The sequence below is a fragment of the Drosophila montana genome, unplaced genomic scaffold (genome assembly GCF_035044405.1).
Source record: "Drosophila montana isolate Dmon_TW-CO22-7 unplaced genomic scaffold, ASM3504440v1 contig_3274_1, whole genome shotgun sequence".
Taxonomy (NCBI): Eukaryota; Metazoa; Arthropoda; class Insecta; order Diptera; family Drosophilidae; genus Drosophila; species Drosophila montana.
This window is the reverse complement of record NW_026998157.1, coordinates 2,776-21,185: the sequence shown is the minus strand read 5'-3', so window position 1 is coordinate 21,185 and position 18,410 is coordinate 2,776. Positions and strand designations below refer to the sequence as shown.

At 41.1% G+C, this 18,410-nt stretch overlaps 1 protein-coding gene across 2 annotated transcripts in view; it reads left to right on the top strand.

The window, feature by feature from the left end:
- The window catches only part of pigs (pickled eggs), an 87,248-nt gene extending 75,180 nt beyond the window's left edge, over positions 1–12,068 (top strand). For both annotated transcript variants that reach the window (XM_064690545.1, XM_064690546.1), the window contains exons 6-11: positions 286–404; positions 482–804; positions 4,213–4,320; positions 5,213–5,403; positions 7,517–8,115; positions 8,196–12,068. In XM_064690545.1, the coding sequence (XP_064546615.1) occupies positions 286–404; positions 482–804; positions 4,213–4,320; positions 5,213–5,403; positions 7,517–8,115; positions 8,196–9,460 (2,605 nt within the window). In that variant the 3' untranslated portion in view covers positions 9,461–12,068. The remainder of the gene's footprint in view (positions 1–285; positions 405–481; positions 805–4,212; positions 4,321–5,212; positions 5,404–7,516; positions 8,116–8,195) is intronic.
- The last annotated feature ends 6,342 nt before the right edge of the window (positions 12,069–18,410 follow it).

The following is an 18,410-nucleotide window of genomic DNA, read 5'->3' as shown; positions in this document are numbered from 1 at the left end:
GAGACTTGCTGAGAATGAAGGCTGCAGATTACTGACCGATACAATCGATACAATTTGATCCTCAATTCAAAAGGTTTTGCAGATTTTGGGTAGATCAGCGATCGTCATTGATCGATCCTTTACTTAAGATCCCTGAGTAGCTGCTGAGCATAACAGAATGCTTTGCCAAGAATCAATTATCAAATAACTCAAAGAAAAAAACCTGATCAGTGATCGCTGATCATTGACTGACAGTTAAATGCATGTCGGCTGACACACGCTCTTGAAACGATTTGTCATTTGCAGAAAGAGCCTTAAAATCATCGAGTGCCTATTGTTCGAGACGGACGATCTGATCATGCGCAAGAATGAGAAGCATGTGATCCTCTGCCTGCTGGAGGTGGCCAGACGTGGCGCCAAGTTTGGTAAGTGCAACGCAACACGGCGCGATCAATTATTGATCAACCGGAACTGATCGATATGTGTGCACGTTTATCGATAGGCATGCTGGCCCCGATGCTGGTGCAAATGGAGCGACAAATCGATCGCGAAATCGCGGCCGATAACAAGGCGAACGGCGTCAGCTGCGGCTGCGGCATCGGCTGCGGCTGCGGCGTCGGCTGCGGCACACAAACGAAGAACGTCTGCTCGGAGAGCGGCACCCAAACGGAGGCGCCACCGATCGGCTCAGAGTGTGCCGCCATCGAAACGGATCTCTATGACAGCGATACCGACAACGAGGACGACAACGACAAGGATCCGATGCTGATGTACGGGCCACAGCCGCAGATCATAACGAATGATCTGAAGAGCCTCGACGAGATGGTGAGTAACTGGGGCATGCCTCAACCCAAAGCCTTCCCCAATTCCGATTGCTGTCGATGTCATTTTCCTCCTGCTGCTGCTGCTGCTGCTGTTGCTTTTCTTTAGGTTTTCTCTGTGTCTCTGTGGGTTCAGTGGGCCTGTGTTTTCTCTTTTATTTATTTTTTTTAGTTTTGTTTTTAGTGGCAGCGGACCTCACGATTTTTTGTTATTGTTGTCGTTGATGGTTGTTGTAGCTACTTTTCTCATGTCCATTTTTAGCCACGGCTAAGTTTCCAGTTTCAAACTTGGGCAAAACAAATCAAAAGCAAACAACAGCAACGAATAGGAAAGACAAAGTTTGCAAGTCGAGTCGAAAAACAAATGCTATGGATAATTGCTAAGACGATTTTGTGTCGACTTTTGCCTAAAAAAGGGACATGTATTACCTATCCAAAAATAATCTACTAGCATCAAGTCGTGATCTTTGTTTACCAACAGCAATGCATGAGTTTCAACTGTTCAATTTGTTTCTCTTAATATTACTAGTGAGTAATCGAATTGAAATGTTTCAACAATTATCGCACTAATCAGCAAAGTTATCGATTACTTTGGGGTTGGCCTTTAGGAGAAATATAAATTATCAAGGATTTCATGTGTCCAAAGAAACCAGTTGTAATAAATTTATCGAAATTTATCGATCGACAAAATATCGATAGTAAAATATATGGTAAAATAGATCAATTCATGTGTCCAAAGAAACCAGTTCTAATAATTGAAATTTATCGATTGTGAGCAAAGATAAGAGTCATCGAAAAAATATCGATTATATTTCGTTTGTGCTTTAAGTCTAGTAATCGAAATTGATCGATAATGAGGAAAGGAATATATCGAACACTTTCTGACTTTTACTTTAAACGAAAAGGGGAGTTATCGAATAGAATAAGATAAACGTAATAAATATTCCAAATTTGTAGCTTCCAGATTGGTATTTTTCTCAAAGATCAGTTAAATATGTTTTCTGTGTCCTAATCATCAAAATCTTCGATTATCGATTATTTAAGTGCAATTATCGATTGGCAAACTTGCCAAGTATTTGGCCAACAATTGCTGATGCGATTGGCAGCGCTTATGTCACGGTCCCTCAACATGTTGTTAATTAATTTGACAAGATGTTCGAGGCGTTTCATTCCCGCCCGTTCCGATTCGTATCGTTTCGCTGCGATTGCTGCCCGCTGGCGCCAGATGTGCCAACAACAATTACAACAATCGCAATTGTCAATGGTAATTGCAAGTGTGACTGCGAGCAACAACATGCGACGACAGCAACATGCAGCAGCAGCAGCAACATGCAGCAGCAGCAACATATAACAAACAGCGGACAATCGACAGGGGACAATGGACAGCGCCCAAGGATTGTTGAGGAGCAGTCAGCCAGGCAAATCGGAAAACTAATGAAAAGCCATGAAAACATTTCCTCACGCCGCCAGCAACACATTGACAACAAGCGCGGCTTACAATAGACAGCTGCTGGATGGATGGATGGATAAATCGTTGCGCATTTATTGGACGCAACATGGACACGAACGTGCCACGGCGCTTTGCTGGCTAACACGCAGCGCCACATGCTGCCCAAACATTGTCAGGCAACAGCAGCAACAGCAGCAGCAACAGCAGCAACAACAAAGCCAACAAAGTGGCCCGGCGGGCGGACATGCTGAATGGCGAGTCGCCTGGTCGGATCTTGGCCTGGCCTGGACTTGGCCAGGCACTTTGGCTGCGCGATCACTCAGTCAGCCAATCAATTTGTTTGCAGCAGCAGCAGCAGCCAAATCAGCAGCAGCAGCGGCAGCCAAATCAGCAAATAGCCTCAACAACTTGTCGAAAATCAAACGATGTGCCACCACGGCAGGCAGCAACTGTTGCTGCCACAGCCACAGCCACATCTACAGCAGCAACTGTTGCAAACCAGCCACGAATCATTTGTCGCTGCCGTTTGGCACGTCCGCGTCGTCAACATTGTTGCTGTTGTTGTTGCGATTGCTGTTGCTGTTGTTGGGCCTCCTCTTGTTGTTGCTATTGCGATTGATGCTGCTGTGGCTGTAGTCGTTGCTGTTGCTGTTGTTGTTGCTGTTGCTGCTGTTGTTGTTGTTGTTGTTGCTGTTGTTGCTGCTGTGTATATTGTTGTTGTTGCTGTTGTTGATGTGGCTATTGCTGTAGTCGTTGCTGCTGTAGTTGTTGTTGTTGCTGTAGTCGTTGCTGTTGCTGTTGCTGCTGTTGTTGCTGCTGTTGTTGCTGTTGTAGTCGTTGCTGTTGCTGTTGCTGCTGTTGTTGTTGCTGTTGCTGTTGTTGCTGCTGTAGTTGTTGCTGTTGTTGTTATTGCTGCTGCTGTGGGTATTGTTGTTGCTGTTGTTGATGTGGCTATTGCTGTAGTCGTTGCTGCTGTAGTTGCTGTTGTTGCTGTTGCTGCTGTTGTTGTTGCTCTTGTTGCTGCTGTTGCTGCTGCTGCTGCTGCTTGTGCTTGCAATTTATGGCCCAGGCCAGGATCACAGCGCCGGCTAATCTTGCATGCGTCACAGTCACGCCGTTGTCCCTTTCCCCCTTCCCCCTTGCCCCTTGCCCCTTGCCTCTCTCCGCTGGCAGCCCGCCCGTTGTCGATTGCAAATCTGCGCACCGCTGGCAGATCATTTTGCTGGCTTATCGCCATGTTAGATTTATTGTGATGTCGTCTTGCCACAAGCTACGCCCCCCCCCCACCCCCCGCTTCCCCCGTACCCCTTCCAGCGAGGACGCATTTGCAGCTGTGGCACAGTTCCCAGTTGGCCACGAATGCAACTAGACAAAAACAAAACAAGAAAACAAACTGCGCCAGCTTCAGGCTGGCTAACTAACTAGCGAAGTTCAAAGGTGCAAATGCGTTTTGCCTGTTGCGCCCACCTCCTGGCACACCCCCCCCCCCCCCACCCCCCCACCCCCTCCGCTGTCCCACTGTTGCCTCAAAGCAAGCAGCCCAACAAAAAGGCCCGTCAAAGGCAGCGACACAGTAGCCAAGCACCGTCGACTCCCTACAGACACGATCCAAAGCGAGCCAGTTGCTCTGCGGTCTCTCTCTCTCTCTGTCTCTGTCTCTCTCTCTCTCTGTTATTGGTCCCGGTCTGGTCTGGGCCGAGTTGTTGTCTTTCGCTCGTTTTGGCTGTTGCGCTCATTTGTTTGATCATTTGTTCGGACAATGGCAGCGCGTGAATTTATGCAGTGAAAAGCGGATTCCGATTCCAAAAAAAAAATTCGTTTGCTTCACTTGAACTTATGCAATGGCCTGCGGGGTCAGCCTTTGGCTGCCCGCCCTCTGCACACCAACACACACACACACACACACACATATTATATATATACATGTATACAACGTTTGACACAAATTTTCTATATTTGCAGGTCAGAGATTTGGTGGAGAAATGCACATGCCCCTCACAGTTTCCCATGGTGCGCGTCTCCGAGGGCAAATATCGCATTGGCGACACCAAAGTGCTCATCTTTGTGCGGGTGAGTTAAATCTGGAGGCTAAACGGTTGACTTAACTTCCGGCCAAGCTCCTGGCTAAGCTTTCGACTGAAAATACGTCTAAATACGTTGGATAAACGCATCGGCTAACATTCCCAGACTTAACTCTCAGCAATCATCCGGATAACTTTCTAATCTTCCGGTCTAATATTTCGTCCATACTTACGGTTCAACTCCCAGCTAAAATTTCTAATAACTTTCAGCTAAATTCACGGCTTGACTTTTGGTTAAACTCCAAACTGAAGTCTCGGCTAATCTTGGATTTCTTACGCAAAGAAATCAGTCTTAACTTTTTTGTTCAGCTTCAAATTTAACTCTCGGCTAAACAAACGGATAATTCGGCTTAACTCCCGGTTAAACTCCAAACTTGCTGATAACTTTGAGCTCTGCTCACGGCTTAACTTTTGGTTAAACTCCAAACTGAAGTCTCGGCTAATCTTGGATTTCTTACGCAAAGAAATCAGTCTTTACTTTTTTGTTCAGCTTCAAATTTAACTCTCGGCTAAACTAACTGATAATTCGGCTTAACTCCCGGTTAAACTCCAAACTTGCTGATAACTTTGAGCTCTGCTCACGGCTTAACTTCTGGTTAAAATCCAAACTAAACTCTCGGCTAAAATCTTTGATTTGTTTCGCAAATAAATCCAGTTTAACTTACTGTTCAGCTTCAAATTGAACTCTTGGCTAAACTTACGGATAATTTTTGCCCTAATTCCTTGTATAATATTCGGCTTAACTCCAAACTAAACTGCCGGCTAAAATGTAAATCAAGTAAACACCAAAATAATATGTCATATCGTGTCTTCTTCGTGCATCGTGCTCCCATCTCTACGCCCAAGTAACCAATCGATTCACATCTTCCATACCCCTGCAGATACTACGATCGCATGTGATGGTACGCGTGGGCGGCGGCTGGGACACGCTCTCCCATTACCTGGACAAACATGATCCTTGCCGGTGCCGTGCCCAGCATCGCACCTCGATCCAGGCACGTCTGATGACCCGCAACACAGGCAATTCCGGCAATGGCATTGAGCTGCACAAGGCCCATGTGATATACGAACGGTAAGTGAATCGACCTGTTCCATTTACCCGTCTCTGATGGATGGCAAGGGGTGGGGATGGGAGGGGTAGCAGGTTAAACGCCAGCTAGACAACACTTCGCTCCACATTCACTTCCACTTCCACTCCACGCGCCCGGCCGACGGCTGCTGCAATTGAAAACGCGGCCCATTATGGGCCATGCATTAAGTTGTTATCGCCCCGCTAATTGCATGCATAAGGCCGGATAATGATGGTGTCTCCAACACACCAACAAAATAGACAGACAGTCCGTCTGTTGGACAGTTGGACAGTTGGACGGTTGGACAGTTGGACAGCGGCCCAGAATCAAGCCAGCTGAAGCTGAGTGCGCCATTAAGGAGCTCCATTAGGCAAGCTCGCACGACAACCTGAAGGGGCGCAGTGGCAGGGGCTAGGTGTTGGCATGGTCTAGTTGTTAATACTTGTAAAATGCATTCATATCGTATTCATGCATTTCCACACGCTCATTCGCAAGGCAAACTTGTGCTTATCAGCCTCTACCCGACTCCATCTCAGAGTCCTTGAGATACATCTGAAACACTTGTTTAGATAAAGTCTTGCCTTCGTCGTTATATTTTCTTTATATTGCGTGCTTTTTTAAATATAATGTCTTTCAATAGCTAATTGCTTGAGCGCGTGCATTCAACTTTGGCTTTTAGTAATTTTAGTTTAAAAAAAGTACTCTGGCGCAGCCAACTTAACATGGCTATTGATAGGTTTAACAGCTGTTAACTCTGAGCGCAGCCAACTTAACAGCGCTATTTATAAGCTTAACAGCTGTCAATCTCGACAGAGATCCAATGCTAAGCTTAACAACTGTCAATTCTGAGCGCAGCCAACTTAACAAGTGCATTGCAAAGTTAAACAGCTGTTAAGTCTGAGCGCAGCCAACTTAACATGCTTGCTGGAACAAATGAACAGGATCCAACAAAGAAAGCATTCAGAAATTAAAGAATGTATATTTTCCTTCAATTTACTACTATTCGTACTCGATTGAATCGCTGACGCTCACTTGTTAAATTTTATAATATAACTTTAATGGCCATAGACTACAATTATCGTTACACTCTTAAGAGATAAGAGGGCATATTCAACATAAATATATATTTTACCTATTGCTTAACATGAACAGACTTCAGTTATCAAAGCAATCAGCGGCAATTTGCGCTTATAAAACAATGTTTATCAATTTGCTTTTGTCTAACTTCGTTATCTGCAAAGCAAAAACTAATTGTAATCTTCAACGTCCGATACTTGACGCCTGTAACTCAGATCAGATATGATATCAATATTCCCAGTATTTCTGTTCTATTGCGCCGTCATAATGCCAATTGAGCCCCCTATATATTAATGGGCTTGTAAATTCAATGTAAAATCGATGAGAATCTAGCCTCAAAAATATAATATAATTCAAATAGATACATAGACTGTGAATACAAAAAACGTCAAGTGCCAAAGCAATAGCTTACTTTAAAGTAAAATTAAAATGGTTCCGTCCAGAAATCTTTGATTTCATAGGGCCAACCTCAAGAAGTCCCTGAAGAAGAATCATATTTATTTCTGCAGATTCTAGTTCACATTTCGAACCAATGCCTGGATGCCTTTTGGATTTGGTTCGTGAGCCGCATTTACCTACAATTAGTGATATATTAACCATATTTTCATTTCTGGAACCTAGTTACTTTTGGCACGCTCAAAATCAAGTCCGGAATGCCATATTTCTCATTCGACTACCTAAAGTTCAAAACAAAATCCCGGCAAACAATCGATTTTAATTCTGGTTCAAACCGGTTCAGGGCTCAAACCAGTTTCAGGTTTAAACCGATTCTGATACCAGCTTCAAACTGGTTCCAGGCTTAAACTAGTTCCAGCGTTAAATTGGTTTTAGGTTCAAGCCAGTTCCGGAGATGAATCGCTTCCATTTTCAAACCGATTCAAACCGGTTCCAGGCTGACGCCCGATCCAGGCTAAACCGCTTCCAGTTACAAACCGGTTCCAACCGTTTCCAGCCTTATACCGAATCCAAAATCGAACCGGTTTAAACTCGAGATCCGCTTGCTTTTCATATACTGACGCTCAAATCGAATTCTTGCAGCTCACCACCCGCAGCACGACGTGTTCTGTCAACGGCCGGAACTGGTTCCGGTTCCGGTTCCGGTTCCGGAGCAGTGTCGCCAGCCGCTGGAACAGCCGTCAGCAGCACGCCCAATGCCAGTTTGTCGCCCAGCGCAGCCGCTGCCGCTGCCGCTGTCAAGCATCGCAGTCGCAGTCCAACGCCGCAGCGCAAATTCTTGAACCAGGTCAATGGCAGCGCGGAGCCTGTGTCCGGCTCGCCGCGCCCGGCCAGGCGCTCGATGTCGCCAAGCCAGCGTCGCCTGAACGATGTGCGCAAGAAGCAGAGCTCGCTGGACTCCTACAAGACGCCGCCCGTCCAGGCCAGCGCCGAGAACAACCTGGAGGAGATCTGCGGCGGCGGCGGCGTTGCCACATCGGCGGCCACATCGGGAGCCACATCGGCGGCCACATCGGGAGTTGCCGGACAGCCGGAGCAGAGCAGCAAGTTTGAGAATATCAGCGACAATGGCAGCGAGATCAGCGACGAGGGCTACCGCAGCCTGGGCGTCATCCAGTCGAATGCACAGAAGCGCGAGTCCCTGCACAGTCAGGCCTCCATGGAGGACGCTGAAACGAATGGTAAGATGGAATGCGGGGCGGCGACCTTCCCGGGCACAGCTCCAGACTGACAGATCCTCGTTTTTTTTTTGTGTTTGCAGCGCGTCTCGATCAAACGTCCAGCGACTCGCAGATCTCCCCGACAGATGAGCACGAGGCGGAGCCCGAAGCGGAGCCGGAGCCGGAGATCAAGTCCAATTGCGTGACCGAGGAGGAGCCGGAGTATGCGCTCTGCGAGCTGGACGGACCCCAGTCGCTGCCCGCTGTGCTGGCCCTGCCCAAGCAGCCCAAGGCCGTCTATGAGGGGCATGGCCACAAGTTCGAGCAGTCCGGCGTTTACATAACGGACGATGAGATAACGGTGACCAGCTCGCCGCTTCCAGAGGCGGACAACAAGATGGCCTCACAATTGTTGGCATCGCCCCCGCCCCCGGCCCCGGCCACGTTGGGCAGCAAGATACCGCGCTCCCCGCTGGCGCAGCGACGCCGCCGACGCAGCATCGACAACAGCACCTGCAGCGGCAATGCCGGCGGCAGTCTTCAGGATCTGAGCACGCGTTCCACGGCGCTCACTTTCAATCGCAAGCAGCCCGTCTATCGTTCGGTGCGCCGGCCCCCACAGGCTCAGGTGCAGGCTCAGGTGCAGGCGGCACGGCCCAAGGCGTCGCAGCTGCCGCTGGTGCGGGATGTGACCAACACGTGGAGCGGACGCAGCGCTGCCACGCTTAACGGCGCCGCCAAGAAGCGGCCCACGATCAGTGCGGAGACATTTGCGGCACCGCCACCGCCACCGCCAGCAGCCTCCGGCTCTGCATCCACGTCGCCATCGCCATCGCCGTTCGAGCGCGGCATCAAGACGCGCTCCTCGCAGATACTTTACGATAGCAATGGGCGGCGCGTGCGGAGCGGCTGCAGCAGCTCGCTGACCACGTCGCCGGTAAAGAATCACGCCTCCTCGCCGCTTGCGCAGCAGCTGCTCGAGGCGGCCAGCAGCGCCAAGAACGATGCACAGATTCTCGAGAAGATGAAGACCCTGCTATCGCGCTATGCAGCCGGCAATCAGCAGCAGCAGCAGCAGCGGCCGGGCAACAGCTGTGTTAACAATGGCAAGAGGACGCCCGTCTATGAGGACTTCACCACGGCGTGGGTGCACAGCAATGGCAATCTGGAGCGCTCCGAGAGCTGCTCACCGCCGGCAAAGGCGCGCTCCAAGCGCAGCTCGGCTGCCTCCTCCTGTGGCAGCAACAATTCGCGTGATATGACGGCCGCTGGACCGGCGGCAGCTGGAGCGGTTGTGTCGCCGCGACGGGAGCGCGGCATGTCCAAAATTCCAGCGCCAGTGCGTCATCATACGGAGCTCTATTAACGGCGCGCGCGGACGCCTAGCGTCCGGCCAAGGGGCATGCCCAGGACAAGACCACAGTCGGCGGCCAATATGTAGCTCCATAGCTTCCATGTGGGGGATGTGTGTATGTGAATCGGTTTGAATCGGTTTGAATCGGTTGGCATACAAATCGGGCTTAGACCTCTTAGGTTAATGTTAGGGCCAAGCTGGAATTGTCCGTCTGTTTGGTTTTGGGGGCGTGTCCGGCCAAATTGAAGCGAATGGAACCGTTCCAAAAGACCTCAATACACATATGCAAATGAAACATACTCGTCTATACGAAACGTTAATCGATAATAATTATAGTAATTATAATAATAATAATAATAATAAGAAGAAGAAGTTAAAACTATAACTGCCTCATTAGATACCCAGTTTCAGCTGATCCATTCACCAGTCCGAGCACCAGACGCCAATCGCCAATCGCCAATTCCCAAGTCTTAGCGTTTCGTAACCCAATTGCTACTCGTCACTGTCACTCGTTGCTTTTGAACGAGCGAGCGGTTTACAGCTGTTGCGAAACCAACTGGGCTTCAACCTAATACATCTACTCGCTTCACATGGGCTCTCACTCGTTGCTCGTTAGTTGTCAAAGAAAGACTGTTCTTGCATTTCACAACTGTTTCAAGTACAGCTTGCCCCCAACTCATTAACATTCGCTCGTTTATCGAGTATCCCTCTCGTTACTTTCGATCCAATGAGTGTCGGTGATATCCACGCGGAAATATGTCGTGCGATCGTTGCGGTCGTTGCTTGGCTATACGACCTATCTTACTCGCTGCTGCCACTCATTACTCGTTACTTTTCATCAAGCGATTGTTTTTGCGTTTCGCAAACGAACTAATCCCCAACACAATACTTCTACACGCTAGCTTAGCGAATAGCTTACTCGCTACTCGCTACTTTTGATCGAGCGAGTGCTTGACAGCTACTCCGAGTAGAGCTAGCACCCGATTGACAATACGTTGCATCTTACTCGCTGCTATCCACTCGTTACTTTCATCGAGCGATTGTTCTGGACTGCGTGCCATGTGATTGGCAGAGAACCAACCATTTACAATCCAAATTGAGACTTTCAACTACAATTTTAACGTTTCTTCGACTTACTAATCTATTTTTTTTTTTTTTTCTGAAGAATAGGATATTAAAATAAGTGAACGATTTTCGGCATACAACATTTGAAGGGATACTTATGCATTGCTCTCGTGATAGATCTTAGACGCAAACCACATAGAAAGCGCATTATTTTCTAGAAGTTTTACGATTACTGCACGCACACACACACACACACACACACACACACACACACACACACACACACACACACACACACAGAGAGACACACGAGAACATTTTGTATATAGACCAAAAAGGAATAAAAGTGAAAATACGCCTAAATAGTTGGGCTTATTAAAATATATATAAATAGTATATGATAAAAGTATCGCATTATAGCTGATTGTTGTGCTTGTGTGTCCGTGTGTGTGTGTGATTGTGTGTATGTATGTGTTTATGTGTGTGCGTGCTTAAATTTTTTCCAGCATAGTCTTAGAAAGAAAAAGGAAGATTTATTTTTATATGCAAGCAAAAGCCATCAATGTGAAAACATAAAATCAAGGAATAAGGGAAAAGCTTTTAACAAAAATTGTACACAAGATACGAGATGCGATATGATAAGAGATGGAAATACAAATAGATAAAAGATATATGCAACTATATATTCGTATCCAGAAATGTAGTTAGGATTGTTTGAGCAACCAAACAGAGCGAATGAAAATATATATAAACTAAACGAATTTTGGTGCTTTACCAAAGCTAATTTCAATATACTCATCCCCCTCTAACCCCCCCCCCCCCCTCTCTCTCTGACACAACGATCCAACTATATCTATAAAGTAAAGAGCCATAAACTGAACAGCGGTCACAAATGTTCGAATGTTAAGTAATTCGTCTAATTAATAAACTAATTAATACTCCAAATATCACACATAATAACACATAACTACACATATTGAGCCCCAAAACTTATTAACTATATATATATATATATAGATACTTGCTGAAATGTTTACCCAGATATCATTTAATACAATATATTAGCCTAATTTTCTGCACCCGCTGCAGAGCCAAATATATATTAACGATATATATTCGACTTAATTAATAGGTTTTTTTTTTTTGTTTGATATAATTGTTTTTTGCTTTTTACGATAGCAAAGTTAACATACTTAGTACGCCGTACCTTTAAAAAGCAGTATGCATATAAGTACTATATATATAGATATACACATATATAAAAAGATCCCTTGTTTATGAATACGTTTAAATCGGCCTTAATATGCAATCTGTTCGATGTTTATTGTAATATATGATTTCAAGTTGAGTTTCTGTTCAGTTTTGTAACGTAAACAAGAATGTATATCAAACGAGGGGCAAGAAACATATTACTAAATGCCCCATTTAAAACATATATGTATTCTCTGCTATATCTGCGGGCCTCAGCTCCTAACTAGTAACTATATAAACAAAAAGGCAGATAGAACTTGTAGATCAAATCGAAACAATAACACTTTTGTGTTGAATGTAATTTCAGCAAAATGACAATTTAATTGTTTACAACACACGCACATCAAAATCGAATAAAACTAAATATACATATATCTCAAATATATGAAAAACAAAAAGTATCTGACAGATACAGCTCGTTTGATGCGTATCTGTTGCTGTCTTGACTTACTGGCAATTTATTCTTAATTCTTAATTCTCAATCTATATTTCGTTTTTTGTTTTCTTGTCGTACGGAAAACTGATATAATGCAAACATATAAAATGTATTTTAAATACAATTAATTATTATTAAATCATTTAAAGCAAACTAACTATTACAAATGGAATAGATTACAAGAAATATGTATGTATGCAAACCACAACAACAACAACAACAGCAACAACAATATATTGATTTTAATCACAAGAATTTAATAAATAAATAAAACTATAAACTATAAAAACAAACAAAAACAAAAGCATTTTGGCATATTCTATTTGCAGTTCATAACCTAAGAATTCTGCCTGCATGTCTCGAATATCGCGAGTATCTTACTCGCTACTCGCTACTCGCTACTCGCTACTCGCTACTCGTTACTTTTGATAGAGCGAGCGAGCGTTTTACAGCTGTTGCAAACTCGCCGGGATCTCACTCGTTACTTCTACAAAATGATGTCGTTTTAAAGCGAAATAACTCCGTCGATTTAGAAACGACATATGTATTTAAATAATATTCTTAATTAATGTGTGGTTTTTTTTTATTTGTTTCTTGCTTTTTGTGATAGCATAGTTAACATAGTTACTACGCCGTCATAAAATATAAAAAAGAGAAAAACGAAAATATATAAATATATTCAAAAACAAAAAGTATCTGACAGATACAGCTCGTTTGATGCCTATCTATTGCTGTGTTGCCTTAATCGCAATTTGTTCCTAATTCTCAATCTCTAGTCTTATACCCTGAACCCATTAAGTATATATATTCTTGATCAGCAAAATCAAAACTTTTTTGATAATATTTTTGGAATTTATCGGGTAAATATTGTCTGATTTTGAAATGTTATACCTTTTTGAATTCGTAGGGATCCCTACTATCAATTGGCATTCAAGGAATTTAAAAATCGATGCGTTAAAAAAAGTTGTTGATAAAAAACCGATTCGTTAGTAAAGTCAACCTTTTTTTGAGGTTTTTTTTTATGAATATCTCGGACAAATAACGTCCGATTTGGGAATTTTATACCATTTTGGACTCGTACGGATCAGTACTATCAATTGGCATCAAAAAGATGAAAATCTAAATTTTGACGAAAATCGTCAAAATGGCAAGGGGTTACATCACGTTTTTTCTAAAAATCGGGGTAGGTTCGAAAATCAAAACTTTTTTGATGATATTTTTTGTATATCTCGGGTAAATATTGTCTGATTTTCAAATGTTATACCTTTTTGAATTCGTATGGATCCCAACTATCAATTGGCATTCAAAGAAATTAAAAATCGATGTATTAAAAAAAGTTGTTGACAAAAAACCGATTCGTAAGTAAAGTCAACCTTTTTTGATGTTTTTTTTGAATATCTCGGACAAATAACGTCCGATTTGGGAATTTTATACCATTTTGCACTCGTTAGGATCAGTACTATCGATTGGCATCAAAAAAATGAATATCTAAATTTTGACGAAAATCGTCAAAATGGCAAGGGGTTACATCACGTTTTTTCTAAAAATCGGGGTAGGTTCGAAAATCAAAACTTTTTTGATGATTTTTTTGGAATGTCTCGGGTAAATATTGTCTGATTTTGAAATGTTATACCTTTTTGAATTCGTAGGGATCCCTACTATCAATCTGCATTCAAACATTTTAAAAATCGATGGACTAAAAAAAGTTGTTGACAAAAAACCGATTCGTAAGTAAAGTCAACCTTTTTTGATGTTTTTTTGGAATATCTCGGACAAATAACGTCCGATTTGGGAATTTTATACCATTTTGCACTCGTTAGGATCAGTACTATCGATTGGCATCAAAAAAATGAAAATCTAAATTTTGACGAAAATCGTCAAAATGGCAAGGGGTTACATCACGTTTTTTCGAAAAATCGGGGTAGGTTCGAAAATCAAAACTTTTTTGATGATATTTTTTGTATATCTCGGGTAAATACTGTCTGATTTTGAAATGTTATACCTTTTTGAATTCGTATGGATCCCAACTATCAATTGGCATTCAAAGAAATTAAAAATCGATGTATTAAAAAAAGTTGTTGACAAAAAACCGATTCGTAAGTAAAGTCAACCTTTTTTGATGTTTTTTTGGAATATCTCGGACAAATAACGTCCGATTTGGGAATTTTATAAAATTTTGCACTCGTTAGGATCAGTACTATCGATTGGCATCAAAAAAATGAATATTTAAATTTTGACGAAAATCGTCAAAATGGCAAGGGGTTACATCACGTTTTTTCGAAAAATCGGGGTAGGTTCGAAAATCAATACTTTTTTGATGATATTTTTTGTATATCTCGGGTAAATATTGTCTGATTTTGAAATGTTATACCTTTTTGAATTTGTATGGATCCGTACTATCAATTGGCTCTCAAAGAAATTAAAAATCGATGGATTAAAAAAAGATGTTGACAAAAAACCGATTCGTAAGTAAAGTCAACCTTTTTTGATGTTTTTTTGGAATATCTCGGACAAATAACGTCCGATTTGGGAATTTTATACCATTTTGGACTCGTAAGGATCAGTACTATCAATTGGCATCAAAAAAATGAATATCTAAATTTTGACGAAAATCGTCAAAATGGCAAGGGGTTACATCACGTTTTTTCGAAAAATCGGGGTAGGTTCGAAAATCAAAACTTTTTTGATGATTTTTTTGTATATCTCGGGTAAATATCGTCAGATATTGAAATGTTATACCTTTTTGAATTTGTATGGATCCGTACTATCAATTGGCATTCAAAGAAATTAAAAATCGATGTATTAAAAAAAGTTGTTGACAAAAAACCGATTCGTAAGTAAAGTCAACCTTTTTTGATGTTTTTTTGGAATATCTCGGACAAATAACGTCCGATTTGGGAATTTTATAAAATTTTGCACTCGTTAGGATCAGTACTATCGATTGGCATCAAAAAAATGAATATCTAAATTTTGACGAAAATCGTCAAAATGGCAAGGGGTTACATCACGTTTTTTCTAAAAATCGGGGTAGGTTCGAAAATCAAAACTTTTTTGATGATATTTTTTGTATATCTCGGGTAAATATTGTCTGATTTTCAAATGTTATACCTTTTTGAATTCGTATGGATCCCAACTATCAACTGGCATTCAAAGAAATTAAAAATCGATGTATTAAAAAAAGTTGTTGACAAAAAACCGATTCGTAAGTAAAGTCAACCTTTTTTGATGTTTTTTTGGAATATCTCGGACAAATAACGTCCGATTTGGGAATTTTATACCATTTTGCACTCGTTAGGATCAGTACTATCGATTGGCATCAAAAAAATGAAAATCTAAATTTTGACGAAAATCGTCAAAATGGCAAGGGGTTACATCACGTTTTTTCGAAAAATCGGGGTAGGTTCGAAAATCAAAACTTTTTTGATGATATTTTTTGTATATCTCGGGTAAATATTGTCTGATTTTGAAATGTTATACCTTTTTGAATTCGTAGGGATCCCTACTATCAATCTGCATTCAAACATTTTAAAAATCGATGGACTAAAAAAAGTGGTTGACCAAAAACCGATTCGTTAGTAAAGTCAACCTTTTTTGATGTTTTTTTGGAATATCTCGGACAAATAACGTTCGATTTGGGAATTTTATACCATTTTGCACTCGTAAGGATCAGTACTATCAATTGGCATCAAAAAAATGAATATCTAAATTTTGACGAAAATCGTCAAAATGGCAAGGGGTTACATCACGTTTTTTCTAAAAATCGGGGTAGGTTCGAAAATCAAAACTTTTTTGATGATATTTTTTGTATATCTCGGGTAAATATTGTCTGATTTTCAAATGTTATACCTTTTTGAATTCGTATGGATCCCAACTATCAACTGGCATTCAAAGAAATTAAAAATCGATGTATTAAAAAAAGTTGTTGACAAAAAACCGATTCGTAAGTAAAGTCAACCTTTTTTGATGTTTTTTTGGAATATCTCGGACAAATAACGTTCGATTTGGGAATTTTATACCATTTTGCACTCGTTAGGATCAGTACTATCGATTGGCATCAAAAAAATGAAAATCTAAATATTGACGAAAATCGTCAAAATGGCAAGGGGTTACATCACGTTTTTTCTAAAAATCGGGGTAGGTTCGAAAATCAAAACTTTTTTGATGATATTTTTTGTATATCTCGGGTAAATATTGTCTGATTTTGAAATGTTATACCTTTTTGAATTCGTATGGATCCCAACTATCAATTGGCATTCAAGGAATTTAAAAATCGATGGGTTAAAAAAAGTTGTTGATAAAAAACCGATTCGTAAGTAAAGTCAAACTTTTTTGATGTTTTTTTGGAATATCTCGGACAAATAACGTCCGATCTGGGAATTTTATACCATTTTGGACTCGTAAGGATCAGTACTATCAATTGGCATCAAAAAAATGAAAATCTAAATTTTGACGAAAATCGTCAAAATGGCAAGGGGTTACATCACGTTTTTTCGAAAAATCGGGGTAGGTTCGAAAATCAAAACTTTGTTGATGATTTTTTTGTATATCTCGGGTAAATATTGTCTGATTTTGAAATGTTATACCTTTTTGAATTCGTAGGGATCCCTACTATCAATCTGCATTCAAAAATTTTAAAAATCGATGGACTAAAAAAAGTGGTTGACCAAAAACCGATTCGTTAGTAAAGTCAACCTTTTTTGATGTTTTTTTGGAATAACGTCCGATTTGGGAATTTTATACCATTTTGCACTCGTAAGGATCAGTACTATCGATTGGCATCAAAAAAATGAAAATCTAAATTTTGACGAAAATCGTCAAAATGGCAAGGGGTTACATCACGTTTTTTCTAAAAATCGGGGTAGGTTTGAAAATCAAAACTTTTTTGATGATATTTTTTGTATATCTCGGGTAAATATTGTCTGATTTTGAAATGTTATACCTTTTTGAATTCGTAGGGATCCCTACTATCAATCTGCATTCAAACATTTTAAAAATCGATGGACTAAAAAAAGTGGTTGACCAAAAACCGATTCGTTAGTAAAGCCAACCTTTTTTGATGTTTTTTTGGAATATCTCGGACAAATAACGTCCGATTTGGGAATTTTATACCATTTTGGACTCTTAAGGAGCAGTACTATCAATTGGCATCAAAAAAATGAAAATCTAAATTTTGACGAAAATCGTCAAAATGGCAAGGGGTTACATCACGTTTTTTCTAAAAATCGGGGTAGGTTCGAAAATCAAAACTTTTTTGATGATATTTTTTGTATATCTCGGGTAAATATTGTCTGATTTTGAAATGTTATACCTTTTTGAATTCGTAGGGATCCCTACTATCAATCTGCATTCAAACATTTTAAAAATCGATGGACTAAAAAAAGTGGTTGACCAAAAACCGATTCGTTAGTAAAGTCAACCTTTTTTGATGTTTTTTTTGAATATCTCGGACAAATAACGTCCGATTTGGGAATTTTATACCATTTTGCACTCGTTAGGATCAGTACTATCGATTGGCATCAAAAAAATGAATATCTAAATTTTGACGAAAATCGTCAAAATGGCAAGGGGTTACATCACGTTTTTTCGAAAAATCGGGGTAGGTTCGAAAATCAAAACTTTTTTGATGATATTTTTTGTATATCTCGGGTAAATATTGTCTGATTTTGAAATGTTATACCTTTTTGAATTCGTATGGATCCGAATTATCAATTGGCATTCAAGGAATTTAAAAATCGATGGGTTAAAAAAAGTTGTTGATAAAAAACCGATTCGTTAGTAAAGTCAACCTTTTTTGATTTTTTTTTGGAATATCTCGGACAAATAACGTCCGATTTGGGAATTTTATACCATTTTGCACTCGTAAGGATCAGTACTATCGATTGGCATCAAAAAAATGAAAATCTAAATTTTGACGAAAATCGTCAAAATGGCAAGGGGTTACATCACGTTTTTTCTAAAAATCGGGGTAGGTTTGAAAATCAAAACTTTTTTGATGATATTTTTTGTATATCTCGGGTAAATATTGTCTGATTTTGAAATGTTATACCTTTTTGAATTCGTAGGGATCCCTACTATCAACTGGCATTCAAAGAAATTAAAAATCGATGTATTAAAAAAAGTGGTTGACCAAAAACCGATTCGTTAGTAAAGTCAACCTTTTTTGATGTTTTTTTGGAATATCTCGGACAAATAACGTCCGATTTTGGAATT